This window comes from Ischnura elegans, chromosome 1 (genome assembly GCF_921293095.1).
Source record: "Ischnura elegans chromosome 1, ioIscEleg1.1, whole genome shotgun sequence".
NCBI classification, from domain to species: Eukaryota; Metazoa; Arthropoda; class Insecta; order Odonata; family Coenagrionidae; genus Ischnura; species Ischnura elegans.
Genome location: NC_060246.1, coordinates 78,772,338 through 78,793,213, shown reverse-complemented (window position 1 = coordinate 78,793,213; position 20,876 = coordinate 78,772,338). Strand labels below are relative to the sequence as shown.

Below are 20,876 nucleotides of genomic sequence, written 5' to 3'. Positions count from 1 at the left end.
GGTCGGAGCAACCGCTTTCTGCAGTGAAGCATATTTCACATATCTTCGACACTCCACATCTTCCATATCCCTAATGCTCATAAAAAAACGCAAACATATCGGCCGGTGAGCAGAAATTCAAGTTTTATCATTTCGCAATGCTCCAATGTTTCATTCAACAAATCTATGACATTCACTAACACATTCAGCCCTAATTTTTGACGGCACTACAATAACCTTCACATCGTCGCGGATTTAGGGCGGACATTAAGCGGATAAGTGAACAATTTTGCTTTCATTGGATGAAAAATCATTTTTTTTTACCTGTTCCATCTTCATAAGCAGACGTTAATTTAAATGCTGATATTGCTCTATAGAAAACTAGTTTAAAAACTAATACAAAACTCAATACTGCATAATTTTTTCAACCCCAGTAATCTTCAGCTCGTTAGCAGTAAAATATCAATTAACCAGGGAATTTTACTCTCTTCAATTAAACGTAAATTTCGTCATCTATTGACAGCATTTTCGAGTACATTCTTTGAAATCTTCAAACCGAATGCCAGCATCCGGGGTTTCATTTCTTCTTACCTGCCACACGAACGATAATCTAGCACTGAATAATATATAACGACACAAAATTATCATAATTAGAAATCCAAGACTATTAAATCAAATTACATTTTGATAAGCAATGATTTATTGAATATAAAGTATCTTATAACTTTTAAAAAAGATAACTAGAATGGGACGGTAGATCTTCTTACTATGTCATGTGATATGAAGTAGAACGTTAGAGCTCTTTAGTGAATGCCCTTCTCTTAGAGATTGTTTTAATTATGCTATTCTGCATAGCACAAATCCAACCATAAGATTGATGGTGCAGCATTTGAGATTTTGATCTAAGACTCTCACAAGAAGCAGTATTCAGCAGGAATCCTTTATCTCATTAACAAAAAATGGGCTAATCTGAAGTCCAAACCGAACGCAGTTGAAAGAAAGACGAAGTTGCTGCCCAAAGCGAATTTGTAATTTATTAGCTGCGAGAGACAGTATCATTACAACCGACTTGAATTAAAAGAAAAAAAAACATTCGTAGTGACATAATTTGATTGCGCTTCTTATTCGCCTCCTTCGCTTGGTTTAATTGATGGAGAAAAGATTTTAATTATCACACCCGATAAAAAAATAAGTAATTAATCATAGGCAGTCTTGGCAGAGACAAATTAAAATGAAAAGACAAATGTCTTCTTATCTTAATTTTTCACCCCATGACCTTCATCCCAGTCATCTTCCTCTCGATGCCTCGATTTGCCCCCAGTGCTCTTGACCAACTTGCTTAGAGGATAGTCATTGGAATAAATGATCTTGAATTGCGAAAAAAAGATATATTCCAGAATTAGATCGTAGAGACGACTCGTTTTTTTTTAAAGAGTGTGATCGAAAGAATTTTTAGAGAGAGATTGATAACAACAAAAGAGAAAAATATAAAAATAAAAGCTGTATAAGATGGATCCAGTATTTATAATGAGGTTTTTGCATGACTGTCCGGGCGGCTGAAGATCTGTTCCTTGCATTGCACTTCGATAATTACTATGCATATCCCCGAGGAAAGTTTCATTTTTTAGGCATTTATTACATACTTATCGTGGTAATACAATAAAATTAGATGGGTGAATTACTTGTCTGTCACACTTTGAAGATACCACCAATTTTTTAAAATTGTTTTCCACCACAACTTGATCTCACAGACAGGATTTTATCAAGATGTATTCTGGCATTCGTGGAACAGTACGAACTGCTGATAAAAGGACACGGAAGGGATGCACACATGGAGGAATGTGGCTTCATCATATATGCAAATTTGACTAACTCATGTCTCTTCTTTGTAAGGAATGAACGGCAGCAGAATTACGGACAATTACGAAATCAGAAATAAATTATTCTGCCAAAACTAGTTGCTTGTTGAACTGAAAAATCAATCGACAACTTCCTCTTCCTCCTCTTCAGACGGTTCTTTCTCAGTCGTCGTTTTCTCGGTCTGCTCCTCCTCAGTCTCGCCTTCGCCGGTGAGGATATCTAGTTTGTCCGGGTTGTAGAGAACGGCGCGAATCCAGTTGGCGTAGCACGATGTCTCTGTGTACACTCCCGGGAAGCGAGCCCTTCCGCAGCCCAGACCCCAGCTCACGATGCCGCAGAGATAGTATCTGTTCTCCTTCGGATGAAGGCATGCCAGGGGGCCACCGGAGTCACCCTGAAACCGCCGGGCGAAAAGTAAAAGAGTTAATTGATAGTGACATATACTTAGGAATAAATAGATCGGTTGTGCTGGCTGCGCAGTATCGTGAAATCTCGTCCAACATAGTACCACGTGAATTATGCGTTCCTTGCGAAAAATCAACAAAATGTTTTCGAATAAGAGATGCAACCAAAACACATTACTAAAAAAGTTCAGGTAAAAAAGACGTAACAAACGATGTCACAAGAAACAAATTTAAAATCGTAAGAAATTGATTACACTGTTCTTTAGAAAATATTAACTAATATTAAATTATTGAGGAAAAAACTACGTTACCAGGATTCTGTGATTCAGGATCAAACAGAGACGCCAATTCTGGAGGGCAGGGAGGACTGATAACCATTCTGCCTTATCTCTACGTCAGCTAAATCCTTGCCAGGAATATCGCTTGTGTTTGTTCATGGTAAAATTACTCACGTTTCTACGTTAAAGATTGATTCTGTATCAGCCTGGTGGTCGCAAATAAAGCGTTGGCCTAAAACTTAAGTCATTGAAAGTGTGATCACACGCCGAAAACAAGCACGTGTCATGTAAATCGGGTTAAAATTTATAAATTTAAAAACTAAGTAATTTTGAATAATCTTTAAAAAACTTTGCTGCGCACCAGTACGAGCAAATTTCAGCAGAATCAGTGAAAAACACTGACAATTACACATTTGGCTATGATTCGATGCATGGCAAAATCAAAAGTACCAACGATGTAAATCGATCAATGAATTTTTTTTGCTACAAACGTAAAGGGCTCAAAAGAAAAAAAAACTGAAACGACAATTCAATATCGACAATAACGAAAGGCTCTGAAGGTCAAGTCAGAATAACAAAGGGGCAGTGGAGGTCAGATGGGTGATCTGTCACTGACAGCTCTGGGATTTTCACCTCGTCCACCGCTCTTTTGGAAGGGGGTTATTTGTGGAGCGACTTCCATTTGCACACAAATCGTTCTGGTACCTGGCACGAATCGTAACCGCCGCGCTCCTCGAAGCCAGCGCATATCTGGCACGGGTGGAGGTACATGCCGTAGCCGGCCTTCCGGTAGAGGGAGCCGCACGTGGGCTTCTCCACCAGCGGTATCTCCACGTGCTGCAGCACCTCGGGCAGGGCGGGCTCCTTCTCCGACAGACGCCCCCAGCCCGTTACGATCGCATTGCCTGAGGGGGGAAAATACAAGATACATATTCTGGTAAAATAAATACGACTGCCAGTCTCTAATAGGAAGCCAACTATTAGTAATTTATAATGCATGGTAGGGTAAGCGGGAGGTGCGAGAACCATCCGCCAGAAAAAAATTTAAGATAAATGGTTCAAAATGGTGAGTTTTACGGCCTTCTGAGAGATATTTTATTAATCCTTACACTATTCTATAAGTAATATAATCCAATTAAATAAAATAGATAAAACTTTTAAAAAATGTTTGAGCTCTGGGTTTGAGCTCTGCGCCACTGATATATGGTACTACACACAGTAACGTACATTTGCTTCGGCGGGGAGCTTAAGTGTTATACGGGTTGCCTAAAATAACAGTTTTTTGTTAATTCGCACGCATCGAAAACCTTGAATCTCATTAATTTTAACTATCTATTTCCTTTGAATTATTATGAAAGTCAAATTGTGAAGTGTAACTACCTGAATAGAAAAATGAAGAGTCAGAAGAAAACGGCTCGTGGTCTCCTCAGCATATGTGCTGCGGGTAGTTGCCACTTAGGGAAAAATTTCGGATGGGTCGAAACCCCTTAAGTCTCCCCCTCTACGTGCCTGGCTATACATATATTCAGATTTACCACCGTTGATACTTAACGCCCACATTTGAAGAAGAAGGCGTAATGATGCGAGTAATGTCTCAACGAGAGCGAAAATTCATTACAACTGATACTAGCCCAGTGGGTAGCGTGCTGGGCTACTGTACGAATAGGGCCCAGGTTAAAATTCCGAGTGAATCAGTCTGACGCCCCTACACCTATTCAGTAGCCCAGGGAAAGGATACGGCCCTCCTGACCGTAATGAGTGCATTCCACACGTCTGTGGAGTAGTCTGGAGGGATATCGACCGTTAACAATCCAAAACAACCTTCCTAGTATAAGCCACTTATATTTTTTAATGGTGGCATTACATACTAAAACTGGATACCAATTTTATGTACGTTATTTTACATTTTGTAAGCCCTGGGAGAAGTAACAGTTACACAGACGAGGAATACAAATTGGAATACTGAAATCTGCTACAATTTTATCCATTGGGTTCTTTTTTGCATTTCTTTTAGGGTTACTTGAAATATTGTCCATTCCTGATTGCAATAAAAGAGAAAAATGGAACTTTACACGTCGATAGCAGCATGCAGTGGTTGCATTCGATCAGTACAACACATGAATGACAATACCTTGAGCATAGATAAGTTTTTGACAACTTTATTTATTTATTCGCACAAAAGATAGATCCATAACATCATGAACTTTTATCAAATAGCAGATGTATCATTGAGTCGTCGTTGTGCATTGTATTAAAAACATTATGATTTTCTTGACTCTAAATGAGAGCAGCGGTTATTTCACACGAACGAGAGAATTTCGGGAATAATTTATGAAAATTTTCCATTATTGCGTCCTGGTAGGTGCACATGATGCAAATGTATTCAGGCACACGAAAAAAACTGAGAATGGAGAAGATAAAACTATTCGACACGTCCTGATATAGCCGAAGGATAAAGTATTCAAATATACATTATCTACATAATAATATTGTAATAAATATAGCTAAGCGTAATTATCGGTAGACGATGACGAGAGATGCTCATGATTCATGACAAGAATTATACCAAGAGTTCATATAATTCCGAGCGTAATTATATTTCAGGACATCAACGATATGCCTCAACTTCATTAATAACGACACGCTTTTTACTCCATTTCACTTTAAAGTCGATAGGATACATTATAGATAAGCATAGGCTACTTAGACAAGATACAAGAGGGAGGAAAATTCACACTGGGAATGAAGTGGTGATTGAAAAAGTTATTTTGTTTCATTACCGCTTTCGTAGTGGACGCCAACTTTGGGAAGGCAAATTGGTGCCGTGGTGTTCCCGTCCAGTTTGATTTTCCGGTCCAGGAGGAGGAGGGCCAAGTCGTTCGAGAACGTGTTGCTGTCGTAGCGATTCATTACGACACGGTGAACGAAAGCCCTCTGCTCTTTTTCTGTAAAACAAAGAGACGAGAATAATACAGGACAACTTGTGGATCCACTTACCTGAACCGTTTTAGGGGGCAAAAGTATTGCAATATTATTCAGAACTTACGACTCCTAACGCTTAACTGAATAGTCGGCATTGTTAAACCAATTACATTTCCTCGAGTAGATAAGTGAAGAAATAAAATATTACAAACATTCTATAATTTGAAAATGGCTAGTGTAATCTTTACTCACAGGTTATACATATAATTTATCAGAAAGATATGTCATTAACTCTATTTTATCAAGCACGTATCGTAGAAAATAATGATAAAAATACAACAAACCGATTATTATTGCTTCAATTACTTAACATATGACTGTAATTGATGATATAATTATCATATTTGGCCTCATATCACCATTTCCTTTTACATATCAATACCAAATATTTCGTCACTAATGCTTGGTGATTTAACTATGATGGGAAAACGATTGGATGATAGAGGTCAAGTTGGTAAGTACTTAAGTTTTGATTTAATGAATACAGGCATAGGTGGATATGTAGTCATCATATTGTCAATTATTTATTCCTTGCACCCTTAAGGTTTTTTAAGATCTCCCGAATTCCGAATCAATCAGATGTTTTCCAGATTTACCGAAGATTTTTCAAACAGGAGAAGTCATAACCATCAAAACAAATTTGGCTAACACCTTTCTTAATTACGGATTCACTTCCGTATCCTGAGCAGTGTAATTGAATTATTCTCAGAGCAATGATTAATTCTGTGAATAATCAACAAAACTACAATTCTAGGCATTTAAATGCTCATTACAAATCGATAATTTTATTTAAACAAAGACTAATTACTATAATTCAAATGTACTGCATACACTCTATTTTTAAAACAGTTATCTACAAGAGGTGTGGCACGTAAGGGTTGACAGGTATCTAGGATGATTGACTCTTTTAAGTGTCCTGGTTCCCCCCACCACCTAGGAAGCGAGGAATATTTTTTGTGCTCACGCTGTCTACCGTCACCGCTTAGAGCAGTCGCATTACTTCCAATCCATATAATATTACGATCGTACTGACTTCACTTTTTTGATTTCACACTTAATTTAAGTTAAAATGAAATAGGGTGTGTTATTTAAAATTCAATCGTTGGAGTTGTACCCTTGAGGATGGCCCAGTAAGTTTCGTAACCGGTTAGGTTAAGCAAACGTGTGGAAAACTGCTCAGTGGTTATTACTCCCACAAATTGTTTAAAATTACTAAAACTAAACCTCCCCCGAAAATATATCCTATATGAAAATATAACCTACTTGGTTCATCTACATCTACGAAGTACCGTGCAGGCCACCTCCTCGGCGTGTGGCGCGGGGTGATTCCACACCACGCATACAGCACTCATCCTAGCCTTGATCAGACACGCGCTCACTTGCCGGATACCGGCCAAGCCTACAGAACAAGGAGATGCGGTCAGACCAGAAACTAGGAGAGTTTTAAGGACGCGAACATGCTACCATGTAAAATAAAACTACCATTTAGTAATAGAAACCGAAAAGTTAGTGTAGTAAGTGATTCATGCATGACATAACATGGCAAGACATGCATGTAGATGGCTAGAACTTACAAATATGGTAAGTTATTGACCGCACATGCAGAGCCTATTTTATCTAGTCGGAATCAAGCTATCCTAGAGCCAAGCTATCGCAATTATTATGGTCCCTCATTGTATGCGGGATAAACGACATCTTAAATCAATCGGTTTTGCTATCTACTTCCGTAATCTTATCCTTGCGATCGTTTCTACCAATAATTGGGCTCTATCACAATATCTTGACCATCAGACAAGAAGTATTATACCAGCAAATTCCGCAAAATCTAAGTTTTTCCTTTCGATCGGTTAGACTTCCCCATTCTAAATTCCTAATTAATTCAGTCATGATACAATGTTTATCTAAGCAATTTTGCAACAAATCTTGCTACTCGCCTTTGTATTCCATCTTTCACCATCTCTACATCCTAAACAACGAATGGGTTCTTACCTTCTTCCTTATAGAGGTTGTGGTCGCCAGCGACGACGAACATCGCTTTCTTGGGCGTGTTGACGACGCAGTGTCCGGCCGTGACGACCCAGTAGGGGCTGAGGAGAGCGCCCCCGCATACATGGCGGGATCCGAAGCGAGTAGCCACCTGAAGCGACACTTGCCACGGGAACTCCCCTGAAAACATACACTCATGCTTAAGGGGGTTACACCAAGTAAAGAAAAGGTGAAATTTCGTGACAATTTCAATTAATACTCTTCTAATTATACTTCCTCGGCTTTTTGTAAAAATGGGTCTTATATGGGCATTATAATTCAGTGTGGGTGCAAAACTTAAGTAATGAACTGGCAGATATATCTAACGATGGCAAAGGATTTACTTCTTCTACTCATTGTTAGTACCTGACGGAATGGCAATTCTCAGGACCTACGCCATAAAAGTTGTGTTATATTCTAATTTGTTCAATTAGGCCCCTATTAGCCGAGGCAACCAGACGCGCCACCGGTGGCGCGTCCGGTGGAACTGGTCAGTCGTGGGGCATAGAATCAAATGAGTCCTATTAGCCGAGGCAACCAGACGCGCCACCAGACTTTCCACCGAAACCAGTCGCTTGAGCCCCAAAACAGCGCCGGTTGCCTCGGCTAATAGGGGCCTTATTCTTAGAGCAGATATAAAAGGCCTAAGAGCGAAGTTCAGAACGACCACCGACGTATGACGAATGTCCTTAATTGAAAGAAAAATGGACGCACTTACAGAAAAAGAAACTCAGCAGACGCTAAGTATAATATTGAAGCTCAAACCCTTAATTTGATGGAGGGTTGTCATAATAAAACCCCTATATTATAAATCAAAACCTCCTTTTATTTTTTTAACCTACGCCCACCATCTCCTTCCCCATTCAACCTTCCCAACTCCCTTATCCGGTTCTGGATTCTTGACAGAATAGCTGCTATTCAGGGCGCTTTGCAAACTAGAAATCGGTAGGTATTCATATTTTAAGTATGTTAGCATTTAGTATCAGGTATGGACCACGGTTACGCCGGCATTCTAAATTCTCGATTCGTAGAAGAAAACGAATGAAAAGAGCACTAAAAAACTTAATGTAAAAATTCTCTTAAAAAAGTACCATTTGCGACAAAGGGTTACAGAAGATATAAGGTGCGGTGCTGGAGACCTATGCCATTCCCTAGACTCAGTTGCTCTCTTTTCACAGTTTTACAAGAAAAAAGAGACAGGCGGACGCTAAACTTCCAGTCAACACTTCCAATCCAGGGAACACGAGAGAAAATGACAGGACAAAAAAAAGAGAGAAATGGCTATTCGATAAGCGGCATTTTTGCGGACTTTCGTCACGGCCACATTTCCGTGACGGAACAATGAGAGACCAAATTCCTTTTCCGTATCTCCGAACAGAAAGGCGTCCGAAATGATTCATATTCCGAGGAGAGAAAAAAATATTCACTCGTCGCGTGGGGAATGCGATTATTGCGCGAAATCCAGACGGCAGACTGGCGGGTTAGGGTAAAAAAAAAACAGCGAGATAAATGGCGAGACCGCGCAAAACCATATCCCTATATCCATCCATGCTAGCCGGCTTCTTTTTCCCCTGTCATCATCGCCGACCCTTCATCCGTCATCTTGATGAGGACATGCATTCGGAGACGAAGGGCGCCGCCCCTTTCCCAACACAGCCCCCCTCATCAGCATTTGTTAAGTTCCTTCCGTCCCCACCATTTCGCCCACGCCCGGGATGGATTGTGCGCGGCGATTTATCATGACGGAATACTCCAATTCCTTTCGATACTGTCCACAAAAAAATGTTCACCGATCGTTAAGACTGGTAAGTGCTCAATAACAAGGCGTATGACGATACCTAAGTATACGTCTGAATACGTACAATTCATTGAGAAGGAGTTTTATCCTCTTGGCATTATGGGTAATGTGATTGACTGCTCAAGCCAGGGGTCGGCAACCATTTCACAGCTTAGGGCCGTGTGTTTTAAGTACTATTCATGGGTATGTGAGATGCAAATCTTTGGGCTAACACGCTATAAATTTAAGAATAGATAATTAATTGTACAAGATATTTGCTTCCAATGTTATAAGGAAAAAATTAGAAAGTGGCCGCGAGAGTGATTTTTCAACCGTCCAAAATACATTTAGGAAAGCATGGGAGAAAAATTGGAAATGTTAAAATCGTCAATACCAAAATGTAATTTTTTTGGTTGCTGCCTGTTACCTTTCTTCAAAGACATATACTATTCTTCACTTACCATTTCTCCCCCACTTCTACCAATCCTTATATGATCTTTAAAGCTATACACATTGTTTTGTTTCAGTGGTCGGCAGTACCTGTCCACCTTGGTGTGCATCACCTCCAGGTCCTTCAGTTTCTTCCCAGCCCGTTGTCCCTACCGCAGGTTTTTTGGTTCCCCCACCCCTAAGTGAGACATACTGGTACTTTGATGGTGTTAAATTGGTACCTTGGCAATGAAAGTTAACCCCTGAATCCGATGGAGGAGTGTTTTAATTAAGCAGTTTGGATCTATACTTAATCAGTGTTATTTCTTTTATAAACACATGCAGCACGTAGCAAAAGGTACTTTTGTATGTTCTACAGGTTTTTAATGTACTACTCAGGCTTCAGCACGAAATATTTCACTATTAATGGCATAATAATAGATATTGACTTAGTTTGAGTAGAAACCTATGTAGGATAGTGAAAATCTTTGGATTTTAGCCTTTTAATGCACAAACTACCGGTTAAATGGTTTCACAAAATATTGCCATTCACATTTAAGCAGGAAAACCAAAAATCGTAATTCCTATCACTCTCATTAACTCAGTTATCATAAGTATATATAAACATCACTGCTGGTGCTCGTCGCCCCCTCCCATCTTTTTAGAAAAATGAAATGAAACTCATCATAAATAAGACTTTAGGAAGCAGAAATATTTCATTCAAATTCCTTTATTTCATAGAAGTTAATTCATTCGTTAAGTTAGGTACGGATATGACACTAACCATATTTTTTTTAGAACTATCACCTGAAAATTAAAATGGAATAGAATTTTAAAGAGAAGGAAACTGCTGAAAAACTCAACGTTTTATTCCAGTTATGGTAAAATTATTTTAATGTTAAACGACTGATTATATCTTTTTTTTACTTCAGTTAGGGTAAACCGACCTATGGATAAACTCACTTTCGGTACGAGTTATTTGTGTTTATTTCCCACCTTAGAAGCGCTAATTTCCCACCACCGTTGAAACAAATGAGGGTAAAGGGAACGTAGGAGATATGGACGGTCATGCGCTCTGACTGGATCTAACGAAGCAACATCAAGGGCTCAAAGCACCGATTTTGCGTCCAGAGTAGTCACACCAGTCTTATGCAGCACATTAACCTGCCAGTAGATATTTACGGGAGCTTGACGAAAATCGAACTAGACAACTCTGAACGTAATCCAGTGTAAGCCCTGGTCCGCGCACACTCCAAACATTGACTTGACTCGGGATGCCACAGTGTCTTTGGCGAAAATCGAACTAGACCACACTTCACGTAGGCCAGAGTTGGCCCCGTACTCTGCTGACAGCTACGGCGGAATCGGCCACAAAGAACAGGGGTCATATCGTCCACTTGTTTCTCTATTCTCCACTTATAACAGAATCCGATTAATTTCAATCAACGATAGCTCTAGCTGATATGGATGGAACTGGAGAAGAATAAACCTTACTGTAGGTGTAACTGACGCATATTATTAAACGAGGGATATCACTGAGCAAAACTTGGATAGCGTGAAGCCTGTGAACTTTGCTGCAAGAAAGGCACTAATGAGTTAGTGATGACGATGACTGGTATGATGTCATCTATCAGTCTTTTTTTAAGGATACAAATATTATCATTTCGCTGAATTAGGTAACCCAAGAAAAGACTGTAAACCGAAGAAATAACACACAAAAATAGGCATACAAAAGATATGGACACAAGTAAAAATAACTACTTATAAAATTAAATTAATCACAAATATTAACATGGGGCTAACTACAAACCATTTGTTATCATAATACTACATTTAAAAAAATTAAAATGGCACACACCTTTCTGGGTTATACCGAAAAAACTTTTTGGGGAAATTATGACCTAACTGTGGGTACTAAGGTGACGATGCAGGAAAAATATTGGGTTTGAGTTTGCTTCTAGTCAAAAACTCAAAATACTAGTTTTAGATTTAAAGACTACCGTAATTATTCCTCATTAAAATCCATGAAAAAAGAATTTTTGAGGGTGAATATGATATGTTTTGCGCACGCAAAAATTTAGTAACCACCATAAAAAAAATCAGTGACTCCAGTAAAAGCCGATGGAAATAATTCATCGCAACGAAATATTCTTCCTCTCGAGTTCAGGAGTAATGCACACAGTAAAGTGTCGCTAAATCGACTGGGCCCCGGGATTCCATTAAGCACGAGTCAGTGAATCCCCACGGTCAAATAATCGCTTTGCGAAAGAAGAGAGCGAGCAAAAGAGCATATCGCTCCGAAAACATATTTCTCTCCAGTTCCGTGCGGGCGGGAACTAATCTCCCACCCATACTTGCAGAACTTGAAAAAAGGAATGTATTCAAAGACACCCGGCCACTTATCATTTCCCACCGCAGCCCCTTCCAACGCCAGAAATTTTACTCTGACCTCAGCGTATGACGCCGACGTGGCACCGACGTATCTCTCTTTTTTTTCGCTATTTTCGGGAGCGAAGCGCGGGTGTGTATTTTCCTTACGGGGCGGCGAACTTCTTTTTTTTCATCACTTTGTGTCCCGTCCCGTCTGCCGTATGCTCCGTCTCTAACATTTTTTTTATCCCGCCAGATTCGAGAGGGCTTGGTATATGAAGGAGGAATGAAAAAAAAACAGTACTAGAGCTCCCGTTGGTGGTGCACAGTGTCATTGTCCAGTGCAAGCTCCTGAAAAGCGAAGGGCCGAGTGTTGTCCCATCTGCTCTCCATAGGCGCCCTCTTTCTTTCAGCCTTTCCCGCTCCGCCCCCTTGGGGACGGATCCGGGAAATTCCGGACTAGTAGTAGAGCCACGTCCTTTCGCATTTCAAGATAGACCCATCTTTCTCGTTATATTCCGGCCTTCTAGGACGAAAAAATACGTTTAACCTAATTTAGATCTGTGCCGATTGCGGGATGATATTCTTTTTCTGGATTTTTGAGCTATCTAATGAAATTTAATGGTAAGATAAAGGTTAATAAAGCTCCATTACTCAATTTCTGACGAACTGAGGGGAAATATGAAAGCGTTTGCACACACGAGAATTGAGTCGTCGCTATAACAAAATCAGTGGCACTGTTAAAGTCAATGACAAATATTCTTCGCAACGAATTACATTTAATTTCAAGCTTAGAAGTAATGAATGCAGTTGTAAAGCCATTGATTGAAAATTCGTGAAAGACGGTCAATACTTCCGTATTGAATGGGCTGTGTCAAGAATCCATCGAGCGCTAGCCGTCGAATCCCCATGGTCAAATAATCGCATTGCGAAGAAAGTAAGTAAAACGTTCAAATCGCTCCGGAATCATATTTCTCTTCAGTCCTATGCGGGCGGAAACTAATCTCCCTTCCATACTTCTATATTCAAGGCAACTGAATAAAAATAATCTTTGAGGCAGGCCCGTTTTTTTTCTTTCGTTTAGAGAAGTCGATTTGATAAAATTTCAATCGAGTAAAAGGAGGAAACGCATTTTTTTGTCTTTCGGAGATTATTGATCGAAAATCGATTATCTCATTCTGATTTGCGATTTTATCGAAGTCGAATTTTTGCTTTGAAAAGGCGATTAAAATCAATTCTGGCCGACGGTCGATTGACTGCCACAGCAAGATGGAATCGTATGGAGATGGAATGAATATAATACGAGCGAATGGGATTACAATATAGTATATTCCAGTAGAAGTGTTTTGAAGGCATAAAATCCTTAAGAAAATCAAGTCACAATCATCTACAAGACTCACCAACGTGATGTTTTAATATCAAACAAGAAAACTTCGGATAATGTAGTTCCACATGCTGGCTACTCACCAGGTTCTGCTCCGCTGCCGCCGACGATTCGGTTGGAGTAATTACCTCGAATGCCGCATGGTACCTCGTAACCTATAGGACTGAGAACAAAAACCAAGTTAACGGCATTTTTAAGGAGTATGTGTTGATGAAAATGTTAAAATTAATACAAAGTATTAAAATTTTGAACTTACAAGAGAGCAAAAATATTATTTAAAACCGAGGTCAAAATAATATACCTATGTTTTGATAAACCAATATCAGCGCAATGGACACTTTTATCTGTAATGCTGCATTATCAACGTATACTTGACTAATCTGTAGGTAATCGTAGACTCCGAAAAGCACCATTAAATTTAATATAGATTATATTGAAATAAAATTTACAAATATGAACAGAAAAAGTAAAGCTTACATTTAAAAATGAATGTTTTAAGTTCTCCGGAAGATAAATCGAAAAAGAAATAGATTTGAGGATTGATACATCATCGTGTAGCTGGCAAAGCGACAGAGAAGACGCTAACCACGTTTTTTCAAAGGCAATCAATTTAATGCCTATACGTAATCCAAAATGAATACAGCAGTAGAGGAGAATATTCTTTTATATCCACCCAATTGGACTGCTCATACGCGAACAGTATTAGCCACAAAAGATTTTGAAGTTGAACTTTAGATAGAAAGACCTGCAAAATTAAATAGGATTCTCGTTTCATTATATACGACCATTTAGTTTCCTAGCCTATAAAGTAAGGAAATACTTAAGGGATGGGAGATTAAAATCTGTTAATACCCTATCTAAAAAATTATGGGTCGGTTGACTTTACGTTCAGTAGTTCTTAGGGAGTTTCAGAATTGAAAATCTCTAGCAAGAAAGCTGGGTCAAAGTCGTAACCAGCAATGTTCTCGAGATAAGAGCTCTGTTCTTATGGTGGAAGGTTTTTCATGATCTCACAACTTAGAATTGCGAGCTATCGCTGACTTAAAACAAATTGGTTTCGAAGAAGGAACAAGAATAAATTGTCAACGGAAGGATAGTCGGTGAACGTACCTCGGATATGAACAGCTGCCAGAATAAGACACAAAATACATCTTTTATTAATGAATAAATTTCCCTTCAGGGTGTACACTGCAGTTAAAAATCAGGTATTCATTCCACACGTAATATCATGGGCTTACCCATCCCATATGGCTATTAGCTTCTTTTAAACGATTAGGTTGAATAAATTCGTGCTCGAATTTTGAATGAAAAGACTTTATTTTATCATGAAATCATTTATTTTCCCTTAGTGGAACAACGCCATCCAAATGGGAATCATTTTAGAAAACGCAAAAAGAAAGAGTATTTTCAACTGGACGAGTAAAGCACTTGATTATTTATTCAAGATTGAAGAAGTGATGACGCAGTTTGAAAGTATGTAAATTAATACCAAATAAAAACAAAAAAATATGCAAATACGCATGTGAAAATGGCAAATATTAAGTCCAGAGCATTGAGCACGTAATCACACCAGTAGGACCATTGGGATAAGTCCGACATGTGACAAATCAGCATATAAAGGGTGCCGTTGAATTTTCAAGAGAGACATCTCTCCTACTATCTGTCGTGGAGTCATATCTGAAACAAAGTAATACCCAAAATGACAAACTAAGGAGATAGTCAGTACTACACCATACCATATCTCTCTTTTTCGGCCATATTTATAACCATTTGCAAGAAACTCGTACGGGAGACTTAAGAGGATAATCTCAATACGCCTCTCCTTCTTAAAATGAAAGAATTTTCAGTTCTCTTCACACGCACTTCATTTGATAAATGAAACGATGCAAATACAGTCAGAAAACATGAATCTAATATGTGAGTGACCAATATGTAGCAACCCAGCGAAAGTATTCCCTCATGGATCCCAAATATATGAACAGATAAAAGAAGGCTGATGAAAGTTAATCCAGTGGGAGTTGAGGTATTAATTAAAAGCATGACACCTAATTGACCAAGTGTTTTTCACTTCCGATGTGCCTAATTCTTTATTCATTATGTAAATGATGCTTCCTTTTGATATTAACCAGACGAAATTCTAGCGGCATAATCTAACAAAGTGGAATTTACTTAGTTACAAGAAAATTCGATATTTCAGAGCAGGGATTGGAAATAAGATTTCAATTTTGATCGAAAATCGATTATCCCATTCTGATATTTTTATTAAATCGAAATCGAATTTTTATTTTAAAAAATCAATCAAAATCGATTCTAACCGATTTTCGAAATTCAGCTTGCAACAGCATTTTAATATTGCCGCGCTCTACATCACTCTGTATCACTGGTGGGGAAACTCGGAAGCTAAGTTGGAGTTGCCCAATTTTAAGGCAGCGGATTTATATTACAATTCGAATATTTTCGGCCGAGACTGGCGCTTGGAAGAAATATGTAAGTACATTGTATACCGCGAGACGAAGAAAACGAATTTTATTTTTGTTCATTTATTTCCACTCCTCGGAAAACAGCACTATTCGACTTTTACATCGGGGCTTTAGATAACATTTAACAATAAAACGTGCACCGCCACAGAGGCCGGCATAATATGCTTTGAAATTGTGGCTATTTTCTACACGTTTTTCCCAACAAATCGCTTCTAAGCACTCACATTCTTCGACATAGATACCACCAGTCTGAATATCTCCTTCCGCGCATGGGCCTCGAAGTTTTAATCCTGTTGTACTCTAGGCTGCATGCGTTGGCTACTAGGCATGCATTTTGTTTAACTCGTCATCCTGCTTCTTCTGTTTCGTTCGTACCGTACAGATTGGAAAGCGGTTTGAAGTCCGCAAGTGGTTTTTAAGTACCGTTCGCTGAAATAGCTTTTGGGTAGTATTTTAGCAGTATATCATAAAACCTTTGTCAAACGCCTAAAGTATCACCAGAGCTTCATTTAATGTGGCTCGACTAGTACTTTAATCAGTCATCTGACGAAAGTCCACAAGATTGATGTTTATGTCAGCGTGCCAAAACATACAGAGAGCGGCTGAAAGTGACGGTGGTAATACACCCGATGAAGAAGTGGAACTGGCTAGTGATTCAGATGCAGCAATATCAGTAATTCTCATCACCACAGTTAGATGACGTTCCTAGTTTAACCGGTAAGCTTCCGCGGGTGCATTCCTATTTCTTTTTAGAATTCATTCCGCATTCATTCAAATAGCAGAACCAAATTTAGCTAACTCTCCTGCTAGCTTGGTCAGGTTATCTCACCTGTAGTTTCCTCGCTCGTTGTCTAGTTGTATTTTTAGGGCTATCACTTTTATCTGGAGTGCAATAGTGAATTATGAAATGTTTTTGATCTTTGTAAAGTAGGCATTGGTGGATATGGATGTTTGAGAATTGTGATGGTCTAAAGTAACTTAAAATTAAAACCAAAAGCGAAGTAGTTACAGCGTGAGATGCTGCCGCATTTCCTGGGTAGATGAAGATACCGTGTTTACATGTCTATCTACCACAGTATGGGGTCCAAATATTAGCTTGCAGCTGAGATGAAACACTATACATGGGTAATATATATGCAGACAAAAGACGCCATTGCCCTTATGAAAGTGATTACTAGCCAGACTCCACGGAAAAAATACTGTTTCAAGATATTCACTGAAAACACTGTTGACCACGTTCATGTTGTATCTGTTACTTTTCAGGTTGTAAAAAAGGACAATGATGAAATGTGAGCAATTAGTAAGAAAAAGGGTTAGATGACTCCTACCTTATACGCTAGGTTGAAAGATTTGTTGTTGAGAAAGAAAGAGTTGTTGGAAATAATATTCTTTTGCTATTTGCCACTAACTATATTTTCGAATCCTAGGCCATTGGTGAGGGATTGCGCAGGACTTGCCTAAGAACGGGGTACTTCTCCTCGCCACTGTCCAACGGAGACGCTGGCGTCTGGCTCGCCATCGTTTCGTTCGCCAGCAGGACCTCCAACTGGGCCGCCTCCTCATCCTCCTTCCTCCGAACCGGCAGCCCCGTGACGAAATTGTGCCAGGGACCCTCCGAGGGAGGTCTCAGGGACGAGGTCGACAGCAGATCCGTGTCATGGTCACATTCGATTTCCGCTGAAAGGGAATAACAAAATTTTTCGTACAAGGAGTGCGAAACAAAAGGCGCTCAGTCGCGCGCACACGCTCGCAAACACACACTCAGAAGCGGACGTGGCGGATATCGGATGCGGGATGCGAGCTCCGCTCCGTTACCCTGGGGACGAGTCGAATGGGGCAAAAGAAAAAAAGCTGAAGACCGCGATGCGCCGCCCGCCACCTCGCCGTCATTCCTCGCGAGGCGAAACTCTCCGCGTCATTTCTTTCCCTTTTCTTTCCTCCACAATTTTTGTCTTTATTTTCTACAAATTCTCTTCTTTTCCCTCTCCACCGCAGTTGCTAGAAATCTCTCCTTGTAGCCACGCGAGAGAAAATATTCTTTTGAAAAACATTCTGCGCTTCAGACGCGACACGAACCAGCGTCTCGTTTCCCATTCTTTTTTTTTCTTCTTCTCGCCGCGAATGATCCCGCACTTTCCTTGTGTATCGTAGTACGGGATGGAAATATTTTTGGGCCATTTAGCAAGTTAACTCCAGATCGGCAAGTGGGAGAAATAGAGATAGGAGAGCAATCGAAAATCGCTTCCGCATGCGGTAAAATATTTTTTTCGTTTCACTAATAATTTAAGAGAAAAAATGGCGCTTCATGTTATTCTGAATCAACTTAAGCATCTTGATTCGGGGAAGGAAAATTGCACGAGAAAAGTTTGAAAGCTTGAGAGAGGCAGTGTTACTTCGAAAGGAGTAACATGGCGCCGTGGACTGAAGACTGAAATAGTTTCAATCACGACAACTTCGATTCTGAAAAACTTTGCCTTCGCGGATATTGTCCTCTTATTTGAAATTCACCGACGCCTTAAAGTGTATAAAGCTTATTTCTTATACATCGGCATATAAAGATGAGAATTGAAGAAGAAAATGCAATAGGAAATCGTGAGAAAGTTTGAAGTAATAAAGGAAATCGCCAAAGTTGTATGATTCATTATAAAATATTGATAAACTGAAAAACCTTGATAATCTTGGGGGATATGATATTTTGAACATACAATTTACACGAATCATAACGGAAAACGCAACGGTAACGGAAAACATTGAGGTCACAGAAATAGAATTTCAGTCACCAGCAGAATAATAATAATTGACCTCGCAATGGAAATTGATATTGGGGTAACAACATTGTGAAAACACAGTGTAGATGAATAAGCTGAATATAAAGGCAAGCATTGACGGCCAAAATGACAGTACTTCAATCACTTGCATAATAATAATAGAGCGACCTGCAAAGGCAAAAAAATCAAAAGCAATGCGAACATAAAATACTTATCTATGTAAATAATCATTTAAACACACAAATAACCTTTTAAATTTAAATGTATCCAGTAAAAGCAATTTTTTTTCAAAAGGAAGCGCGAGGTTTTGCTTTAAACTTTTAATTATTAGAGGCGGTACAGCGTTTGAAAATTACATTTATTACAAAAGTGAATAAATGAGGAATCCACAAGATCGCAAAGCTAATTACAAAAATAACACGGTAACATAATTCTTCTGAATAAAATTGAATGATAAACCATCATAAAAATGGATTTGCACTGCAGACAATAAGAGCTATTACTTAAGAGATAGCAAAAGAATACTGACTTACATACTAACTTCATCAAACTAAAGTTTTTTCATTGAGACTTGTTTTCAAACTTTGATGCCACTAATAGAAAAATACGATTGTGATGAACACCGATGATAAATTTCGTATTTTCAATAAATGACCATAAGCGATGAAAATGTGCCCTTAAAATAATTATGTAAACTAAAAGTTACCAAGCCTTTTCATGTCACAATTAAAAATGTATAATTTCAAATTGTTTAAAACCTATAAACGCTAGCTCAGTATATAAACACACTTTTACCATGTCTTTTGACATATTATACACAAAAAAGCTACCAACTTTGAGACGACATGGAAAGAAAACTGTGAAGAATGAATATAATGGACAAGAAGGAGTAACTCACTGATAGATGCCAACATGGAGAAGAAAAACAGTAAAATAGCACTTCCGGTAGAAGATGAATAATAGCGCGATACCGCCATGTTGATTCCCCACTTTTTTATTCCCAAGATCAAATTTATAACTTATAAGACTTCAATGATCCATACAGAAGAGAGTTTGTAAGGTCAGAGCCTGACACGGGTCCGAACAGAACAGAGGGATAGTTTGGGATAGTGCAAACGTAAAGAAGAGAAAATGCGGCGGCCTGGACGCATTTCCTCGTAATTGAAAGCGATAACAAATATTCCACGCGAAGCAATTAGGAAAATGGGAGAAGCGATGAGGCGCAAACAGCCAAAGGCGGTTGAAAGGCAGTAGTAAGAAATAAAAGAAACTGTCAACTTCAAATTCGAGAGAAAACGACGCAGAAGGTAGCATAAGCTATGTATTAGATTTCAATTACGTTATTCTAGCACAATACCATAGGCGGCTACTGTCTAATGGCGATTTGATTTTTGCATGTAGTAAGCGGGTAACCTTTCGTTCATGTTTAGCACAGCAATATTATTTAAATTCGACGAATGAATGAATGAATCTTTATTAATGGTCTAGGGTAAGGATCGGCAACCCGCGACTCGCGTGCCGCATGCAGCTATTTTCATATCATGTTGTTACTCTTTTGTTATTACATGGCAGCCTTCCAGTTTCTTGATAAAAGATAATAATATTATTTTTATTTTCAAACTCAAAAAAAAATTAAAAACAGGATAAAAACGATGCATTTAGGAAGAAGAGATGATATCAAATTAACTATTAGAAATTGAAGTAACGGTGGCTTTTTAGTGAGTATCAGCACTTTTAGATGGATAAATATTTTTCTAATATTTAATTCAGCTCCGCTTCTAGAATGACATCTGATAATAATGGAGACAATTGTCTGCAAAAATTCAACTTCACGGTGGATATCACAAAGAAACTAAATGAGCTGTAAAATATACGAAATAGAAGATAAATTTTATAGGCTCTTTAAAAACTGTGAAATTTTCTAAATTATTACTTTTGGTTCCTCCGTCACAAAAGGTTGCCAACCCCTGGCCTATGGGAACCCAAAAGAGCAAAACTATATGATGCACTCTCCTTTCTTGTGTCTTCCGAGAGGCAAATAAATAAATAATAGACAAATGGTAGCTTTTCCTGATTTAAAAAATAATGCTATCATTCAAAATATGCTATCTTGAAAACTTAACGAGTGCAAAATAATGCA

The 20,876-nt window shown here is 38.8% G+C and overlaps 1 protein-coding gene across 1 annotated transcript; it reads right to left on the bottom strand.

The window, feature by feature from the left end:
• Positions 1-1,703: 1,703 nt before the first annotated feature.
• On the bottom strand, positions 1,704-19,713 carry LOC124155165 (trypsin-1-like). The gene is made up of 7 exons (XM_046528912.1): positions 19,635-19,713; positions 17,426-17,645; positions 13,572-13,672; positions 7,493-7,669; positions 5,302-5,466; positions 3,227-3,426; positions 1,704-2,233 (listed from the first exon to the last, which is right to left on the bottom strand). The coding sequence occupies exons 1-7, from the start codon at positions 19,711-19,713 to the stop codon at positions 1,958-1,960; spliced, it is 1,218 nt and encodes a 405-aa protein (XP_046384868.1). The 3' UTR covers positions 1,704-1,957.
• Positions 19,714-20,876: the final 1,163 nt, after the last annotated feature.